General features: G+C 48.5%; 1 protein-coding gene across 1 annotated transcript in view; it reads right to left on the bottom strand.

The window, feature by feature from the left end:
* B4GALNT3 (beta-1,4-N-acetyl-galactosaminyl transferase 3) overlaps positions 1–8950 on the bottom strand; it is a gene marked incomplete at its 5' end in the record, with an annotated part of 23365 nt that overhangs the window by 3678 nt on the left and 10737 nt on the right. The window contains 8 exons of the mRNA XM_010143602.1: positions 5–79; positions 1611–2610; positions 3211–3287; positions 4588–4688; positions 5594–5703; positions 6111–6254; positions 8001–8067; positions 8499–8577. Coding sequence (XP_010141904.1) covers positions 5–79; positions 1611–2610; positions 3211–3287; positions 4588–4688; positions 5594–5703; positions 6111–6254; positions 8001–8067; positions 8499–8577 — 1653 coding nt within the window. The remainder of the gene's footprint in view (positions 1–4; positions 80–1610; positions 2611–3210; positions 3288–4587; positions 4689–5593; positions 5704–6110; positions 6255–8000; positions 8068–8498; positions 8578–8950) is intronic.

Here is an 8950-nt window from a genome sequence, read left to right as displayed (position 1 = left end):
CAGCCCCAGCGGGTAGCGGCGGCCCCGCATGCGGTCCTGGCGTTTCTCCACATTCACGATACGCTGCAGGTGGAACCGCCTGCAGGAGATACAGCTGGGGTGGGAACCTCCTCCATATGCCCCTCTCCCACCTCCAGCCCATTCAGCTCTGCTAGGCTCTTTCCTCCTAGCTAGCACAAACCTTTTTGTCCCCAGCTTCCCCCTGCATTGCTATATCACTTCCAAAGTCCCACGGGAAGGTTTAGCACCTGTTTCCTAAATCCACAAGCATGTGGGATTAGATCTGGGATTCCAGCCAAGGGAAAATAGTTGGCAAGGGAAAGGAAATAAAGGTGACACAGAAAATAACAAATGTATCTGAATGATTATAGGGCTGGTAACACGGAGTGTATTTAACACCTCCCACAGCGAACTTGACACAAGGAGTATGTTTGGGCTAGTGAAAATGGCTGATGACAGCTCATCAGCCAATTTCACTGCAGGAGTAGGACTGAGCAATCATACAGCAAAAACTGCGGTGAGCTGTAGGGGTTCAGAACAGCCAAAACAGGATGAAATGCCAGGTCATGCCCTTTTGGATCATAACTAGAGTTTATGCTGTAAAATAGATGTTCATCAGTTAAAAATGCTGAGGAAAGCTTGTGTGTACTGATCCACAACTGTGACTGATGTGACCCTGAAAAAACAAATGCAATCTTAAGATGTAGCAGTAGAGCTAGTTCCAGCAGGGACTGAGAACTAATAACACCCATTCTATAAAACATCTAGGATACTGGTCACTTATGTACAGGAAAATTAACCCAAACTGAAACCAGCAAGGAGAAAGACAGGTAGAAAAATTCAGGAAATAGAGGTCAATTCAACAGAAGGGTCAGTAGTTGGATTATTTAGGTTACGGGGGATCAGAGGTGGCACATCTGTTTGCGAGAAAGGCAATCAAGGTGGTAAGTCTTGAGAAGAAAAAGAACCATAGTAAGACCATGTGAAAGAGTACCAGCAAAAGCTGATCTCCAGTGGGTCATCAAAGAACTGAGGAGCTGAAACATCTTCCCAAATCCGTACTAGGATCTAGAAATCTAGTTTTAAGATGGAGGTGCACACATCCAGAAAACAGCGTGGGGAACTCAGTTGTCTCTGAGGTCAGTGTACTGATCCACATTACCTGATAGATCCTAAGTGATTCACAAGCTAAGATGTAGCAGATGTCAAACCACAAGCACAGTCCTACTTCATATAAGGGTTTCTTAATCCTCAGCTGGTAAAATGCTCATACGTCCTTTCAATGCCTGCACTGTGCAAGGAGGAAGCCAGCAAAGGGCCAGTGATGCCAGCTGGATGGAAACCTCCCATCTTTCACGTTTACTGCCACCAGCTGTTGGAGTGAGGTATTTAGCCCTCAGACATGGTCAGGTGTCCAACAATTCCCATTTCTTATCCAAAAGAGGTATTTAAAGCCCACATTCTTACACAGATTCCTTGCCTAATTTCTTTCCCACATCTAGTTTATCCTCTGATTCCCACTACCTCTCAAACGACAGGTATTCCCTGTGCAGCACAGTACTCCAGCTCTGGGACGTTCACTGCCCCTTGGATTTTACACTGTTCCTTACCCTTTACTCCTCTGGTTGAGCTTCTTCAGGAAGACACGTGTGACTTCCAAGGCCTCCCTTTCTCTTAGCAGCAAGTTCCCTGACGTGTTGCATTTCAGGTCAATCCAGTCTGTGCGAAGCATATGGAAGTCCAGATTGCTCGTGCTGAAGGTCTGCTCCCAGTTCACTGCCTGGTCAAACACTGGTACATAATCAAAATCCTCATCTTCCTCCTCTGGCTCCCCATCCGCCTCTTCCTCTTCTGCTGCCACAGGTCCAGACTTGCTCTTCACAGGGGATGCCACCTGCACCTCTCCCTCACCCATGTCCCCACCATTGGCCGCCTTCTGCTCAGCAGCGTAGGACTCCACTTGGTTCAGCCGTTGTGGCAGCCCAGGCTGCTGGCTGGGGCTGGCAGCACTCACAGCATGTCTGCTGGCTTTGCCAAAGACTGGGCCTCCTTTTCTGGCTGGCATGGTGCCTGCTGGTTGCAGCCTGTCCTTAGCAGTACTGAGGTCTCCTCGCAGTCTCATCACTTTGGGAATTGTGACCCCTGAGTCCCTGGGGCCACCAAAAGGCTGTTGCCTTTGAGACACGGTCCTAAAAGGAGGGTTCGCCTTTTTGACAGGCACTGTCCCCTGGATGGCCCTGGCATGCTGTGGAGGGCTCCTGGAGTTGTCTTTGACGCCAGCTTTTAAACGAGGTCTTTTCATTATTGGGTTGCCCTCTAGGCCAGCCTGGCTGAGGCTTTGGTTGGCAGAAGTCAGTGTGGCTAATTTGATACCAGACCTCTTCATCCTTCTCCTCTGTAGACCCTCTCCTATGTTACCACCCATCACCGAGAGGAGCCGACGACGTTCACGAAGAGAATAGTCCTCGTGAGTGTTATCACTGCCCACCATGCTGCTGGGAGCATTGCCTGCTGGCTCTGCCCTCCCCATGCTGGGGTGGTCAGGGGGACTGGTACTCTCCACGTCCTGCTCCATGTACTGCAGGTCGTCCAGATTCCCCTCCTGGGAGCCTGTAGGAGTAATTGCAGTTACACCTCTGGGATCCTCCCACTGCCTTCCCCACCGTGACCCAGGCACCCACCCCACCAGGGGCAATTACCTCTTGCCTCATCTCAGCATTGCCTCTCCTGCTTAGAGGGACAGGGATGCTCTCACACGTGGGAGTCGTGCTCTTGCCGGTAGCAACCTCCTCAGTACCTATCAGCTAGCATTGCTAAAGGCTGTGGAGGTGTTTGGCTTTGCCTTTCACTGTCGGGCTGGCCACAGCTTTGCAGGCCAGGTGTGAGCATAGGCTGCCACGCTGCACACCTTTGGCTCTGTTGCTTCAGCACACATTTTTGCTGGAATTGCAACTCAGCTAAGGCACAGGCGCGAGAGGTAGTTGTCACATTGTCCACAACAGCTCACTGTTCAGTGACCTCCCAACCTGCCCTTAAGAGAAGTGAAAGTGGCAGCAAAAACCTCCTCCCAGCCACAGCAATATGTCAGAGAAGGGCTATATTTTCCTTGGTACAGAAAGTCAACAGCTTCTTTCAGCTGGTGCTGTAAGATCGCCACACAAAAGCAACAGACAAAAGGATCCTCTAGGCTCTGGCATTAGGACCCCTTACCTGGCTGCTCAGTCTTTCTTCCAGAGTCCAGGCTCTTCTGTGGCCGATCCATTTTCATGTATTTGTAGAATCCAAATCTGCAGAGGGAAGGGCAAAACACAAGTTTGATTAAAGTTACTTTGCCATCTCCAAATAAATTATGGCCACTGCTTCAGAGGAGATGGCCCATTACTCTGATTACACCTACCCAGCATTTCTAGATCCTCCTTTCCCAGCAAGTCATAGACTATCATCATACCTATCTTTCAAATCTTTGGGCAATAAGATCTTACTCTGTACTATCAAAGACATCGGCTTTCTTTGCTTATCTTTTCAATCTCTCAGACGCTTTCTCATACGCACAGGAGGAAATCCCAGTATAAGTATCCTGAAACACTTCTTTAGCCTCCCTTAAACTGCACCTTAAAGCTCACTTATGATGTAGAGCTCACAAAGGCAAGATGTCATGCTGTGAAAGTATCTCAGGCAGGTAACTGTAATCACCTCCCCCTCTCTTCTCTCATACCATCACTGTCTGTGTGCTGTCCTCACATGTCTGTGCTTCAACCTTTTGAGAAGGATTTCCAGGATTTTCTCCCTCCGTGTGCGCTTGATGCCAAGCAAAATGGGCTACCAGTTCCCAAATCCTGTCACAATACAAATGAACTACCAAAGCAATAAACCTGGGTGGCACCTTCCAGCCTATGGCAGTTACCTTCTCCACACTTTACTATGAACCCCAGTCCCAAGAGTTCCTTCCCAAACCTACAATACGACCAGTTGTTCCAGCCCTCAGAATAGTTTTCTACAGAGAATGAAGATTCTGAGCACAGGGAGGCCACCATCAGTTATCTCGCTTGAAAAGGGACTCTCCTTATTCTGCAAAAAAAGTCCTCCTGAAGGGAGGGGGATCCTCACACAAGATGTCTCCCTTTGGCACGGGGGACCATGCAAGTGGCAGCTCCCTCGCAGGGCCACCATTGGGATCCAGACCCTGGTGAAGATGAATGAGATGCATTTATTCCCCCAGAGAGGAGCCTGGTGGTGAAAGCTTGGTTTGGCTTTCACAGTGACAGCCATTGGGAGGCTCCAGCTGCTGGCAGGCAAATTTTGCTGGAAATCCATTCCCTGGCGTGGTGGAACAAACATTCTCTGACCCGGCTTCTGGGTTAACAGAGCAAGAAAAGCAGTGGCAGTTTCCTCTTGGGACCTAAATGTATTTTCACTGAAAGGGACTATAGGTTTTTCAAAAGAAATTATAAACGCTTTAACGTTTTGCAGAACTTAGGGGATCTTTAAGAATTAAGACAGTCCTGCAGAAATTATGATGACCCCAATTCTAGGCTTCAAACCAACTCCTCCCACCCTGCTAGTAAATCTGCATTCGCAGCATCCTACCTTTCCAAATAATAAGGGTTTTCCTGATAGAAGCATTTGTTGTCTTTCTCCATGTGGCTCAGGCGGCTGTAATCATTTGGGTAAACAAAGGATAAATGAACCTGGGAAGAAGGGAGGAAAATAAAATAAAACCCTAATAAATGCCAGATATCAGTCACAAGGTGACCCAGACACAATTGCCCTTTGGAGAGGGAGCAGGGGTTGTTCACTAACTATTTGCCTCTCCAAGGCACCCAGCAGCAAGCTGTGAGAATGGAAAAGGGAAAGAAGCATCTGGGATGTGTGCACAGGTGTGCCTTTTTCTCTCTCTCTTGGCAACTGTCTGTTCATCTCTGTGACTGTGTGTTTATAACGGAGCAACAACTAGCTGAGTGAGAGGTGGGCAAGTCCTCCTGAAAAGACGCAGGGGATCTCAGGAGCCTAGAAAGGATGTAGGGACACCTCCAGGCAAGGCTGAGGGAGATGGGGCCAGTCAATATGTGAGTCCTGCAGGGAATGTAGGCTTGCACTGGCACCCAGGCAGAGCAAACCATGGCGGTGACCTGCCTGCAGCAGACCGCAGAGTCTGCTCTGCTATGCAGGGGATTAATCCCTGCTATGTTGCATGCCCCTCAAATGTAAGCTCGCCTTTAAGACCCATTTTAAGCTTGTCAGGGGCTTTAGCAGTCCACACAGACTACAGTTCACACCATGTAGAATAAAATCCTCGACCACTGTGAGGATCCATGTGAAGGCAAGTTCAGCTCTTTGGTTTGAAGCCTAGGGGGCTCTGTGAGACACACACACTCCTGTACCCCAGTAAGATCCGTGAACAGTGCATAACACCTATCTCCCTTTTTCTGGTACATGCCCTTTGGCATGTACTGGGATGCACAGACTTGAACGGCAGATGGTCAGATCTGCCCAGGAGCTTCGGACCAGTAGAGAGGCCCATGGTTTAATGGGGTCTCCCTCCTTCCTTCTTGTGTTCCGCTGGGCAAGTATCTGCTCAAGGAATAACACTTACAAACTGGAGTCCCTGGTAGCGTTGCAGAGGAAATCCATTCACCACATAGCTGGGCTTGTACGAGCAGTCTGGCAAGGCTCGGCGCACACGAGACTTGCTGAGCAGAGGCACTGAGAAGAAGAAACACGTATGCAAGTGTTGCTGGAGGAGCTCTGCTGTAACTGGTGCACCAGCTTAGCTACTTTTGTGCCTGGTTTCTATTTATCCATATGACATACTGACAGATACATAAGGCAAACTATCTTATACAGCTCCTCTCTTTACATTCCTCTACAGCATTTTCACTAAAATATTACACGTCATCTGAGCTGGATACCAAACAAGAGGAGCTGGGTTTAGTCTGTGCTTTGCCTCCTTTCAGTGAGTGATATCGTATGCTGCCCCTTTCCTCTGCACTGGGGAGAAAAAAGCGTGGCCTTTGACAGCCGTCAGGTAGGAGGACAAGGTTTCTTGGCTATGCTACCGCACGTGCTGTGACAGGCTGCAGCTACCCCCTTGACTGCTTTGCAAGTCTTACCTTTGTAAAGAGTGTCCCGGGGGTCAGGCTTCAACATGTCAGCTGGGTGTGCCTTGCAGCCTGCACTGTCAGCAGGCCGGCTTGTGTGACTGGCCAACGTCTGCGGGATATGCCCAACCTCATCCATCTTTAAAAGCGTCTCGTCTAGAAACCAGAGAGAGAACAGCAGGGGGAGGAGGGGCTAATTCATCCCTTGTCCCAGAAAAATGCCTTTCCCCAGCCTCAGCTCTTTCCATATGGCATTGCATCCATGGGACTAATGCTGTCTATGGCACAGCAGTGCCTAACTGGTGCTGATCAGGAGCTTCACTTCAAAGACGCCATGGGAAGGAAAGGCTTTGACTCAGAAAGCTGGAAATACAGAAGCTGTGGGGTAGGAACATGGCTATCACTGAAAGCAAACAAACACAGTGATGAGTAATGGAGGAAAATGATCTCCTGCCTTGAACATGCCAGCAGTGGTGTGTGGAAGAAGTCCCATGCTGGCAGGAATTACCTGACACATCTGATTTATTAGTATTAAATTTATTTTAAAAGGAGATAGAAAAGATGAAAGGGAGTAGAAACTTGAGGAGCGGAGCTTTCTCTGGAAAAGGAGCAAGACCCTGGGGTAAGGCCTTCAGTGGCTGAGGAGGGTGATGCTTCAGCATGGGAATGGACTCTCACAGTAAGCCAGGAGCAAAGACTGTTTTCTCTTGGGTGCTGCTGCCAGAGGACTTCATGTCTCCCTGGACCTTCCTCTGAGATGAGGGGAACAGAATAAATATCTAGGAGGGAAAGGCAACATGCTGCCAAGGGCTCTGGGGTTACTGTTAGCAACTTTTGGGTACTGAACAACATGGGAACCCAGAAGAAATGGTACGACATGCGACACGGACAAAGGCTGATATAGAAGAGGGAAACACTGTATGGGTGAAAGCGCCAGATAAAGATGAGACTACAGCACTGTGCCCAACCACAAAAGGATCTCCTAGGACATGAGTATGCCCTTCTACAGAGAATTAATAACAAGAAAAGAGCAGGAGGAAAATGATGAGGACAGAAGACCTAATGGAAAGCCTAGTCTTGGCCAAATGGCAGGTTTCAGAAAAATACAGGTTGCAAGCCAAGAGACAGCTAATATGTCTTGATTAAATCAGGGAGTCTTCCATGGGCAAAAGTGATGGCATGGAAAAAAGCCAGAGATGTTGGAAGGCAATGCTGGTAGATACAGAAAGGAGGAATGCTGGCAGAGAAAATTGATGCTGACAAAGCTAGGTAAGGGTAAACAGGACTAAGGAGCTCCTTAACAGATAAAGGCATCATGTGATGTGCTAAGAAGGGTTTACAAAACAGGAAGGACTGGGCTAATGTGCTTGCTGAAATCCAGCAGCAACTTGAAGAGACTTGAGGCTGACATAGAAGAAAACAGCATCCCCCAATATCACTGGTGTATCACATCGTGTCTGGCACCCAGAGTGAAGTCTCCTGTAAGTGCTACAGCAGCCCCTTCTCCCTGGTCATGTCCAGCTGCCAGCACCCCACCACAGAGCTCCCATCTTATGAGCCTCACATCATCCCTAGCTCTCTGCAGGCAGCCTCCACCGCTCGTTACTCTCACAACTGCCACAGTTCTCACCCTTGCAGACTTTCCTCTCTGCCCTTCCTCACTGCCTCTAGACTTCCCTGAAATAGTGTTCCAATCCTACTTCAAATTCTCGTACATTTAATAATGAATGAGTCACACTATCGTCCAGAGATCTCTCTCCTGACCTGTCTCCATTTCTCTCTTTCAATGATCTGTACATATGGTATTTGCTTGGCTAGACTATGATTCACGGTGAAACACCACTGATAACATTTTGAAAGCATGGGGAGGTGCTCAGGGAAACCTGTGGTGAAGATACTTACTAGCAAAAAGGGAGAGGTATTGGGAGTCAATGATTTTGAACTTCGCTTCTGGGTCATTCAGTCTCCACTGGAATAGAGAAACACATGAAAATGAAGTGCTTATGGAGTTAACCAAGCCTGAACAAAAGGAACAGGCACAAGATGTTTTTCACTAGATGGGCTCACAACTTCCTCTTTCTCCTTACTATGACTGAGTTCACCTATCAGCAGAAGACTAGGAATAAGCTGAGATGCCCCAGGACACACACAAACCAAGAGAGGAGGAAGAGCTGCAACAGAGACTGGAGAAGAGAGAACTATCCTAAGCAAACAGAGGAAAGGGTCCTGACACGCAGCCAGGACTACCCCACATAGAGGCAGGTAAGGGCTCTGGAAAGGATTACAGAAAATCTCATGCACAGAGGAAGTGGGGCCTGGGAAAGGAGGGAAACTGTTACAAACGTCATTCCTGAGCTCTGCAGGGACACATATACAGCACAGCCATTTGCACAGACTCACTGCTACTTCCACGTGGTCTGTTCCTCTGTCATCCTGCTTGTGCAGCACCTCAAAATAATACCTGCCTGCAGCTGACAACCTGTGAAGAACAATGTGTCTGTCACCGAAAGCATTAAGGAACATTTCTTAGCTTCTCAGCAGAGGACGAGTGGAGAACGACCACACCCATGAAACAACCTAATTCTCGGGGTGAGCAGGGCTAGCATTGCCAAGGAAATCCAGACGCTAACAGTGAAATAGGTAACCTCCCCTGTGCACCCGGAGTGCTCCAGACCCTTCTCAGTTAATTCTAAGTAATTTATTATTAACCCTTTCAGTCTTGCTTGCTGGGTTTTGGCCTCTGGGAAACCTGGCCAGTTCCAAGGCAGGAAGCTGGGGACACAGTTCATATAGAGGCTGGATCTGTTGGTGGCTGCTTTCTCCAAGGGAAAAAAAATTCAGTGTTGCATTCC

Source organism: Buceros rhinoceros, unplaced genomic scaffold (assembly GCF_000710305.1).
Source record: "Buceros rhinoceros silvestris isolate BGI_N320 unplaced genomic scaffold, ASM71030v1 scaffold4909, whole genome shotgun sequence".
NCBI lineage: Eukaryota > Metazoa > Chordata > Aves > Bucerotiformes > Bucerotidae > Buceros > Buceros rhinoceros.
This window is presented reverse-complemented; position numbering and strand designations above follow the sequence as displayed.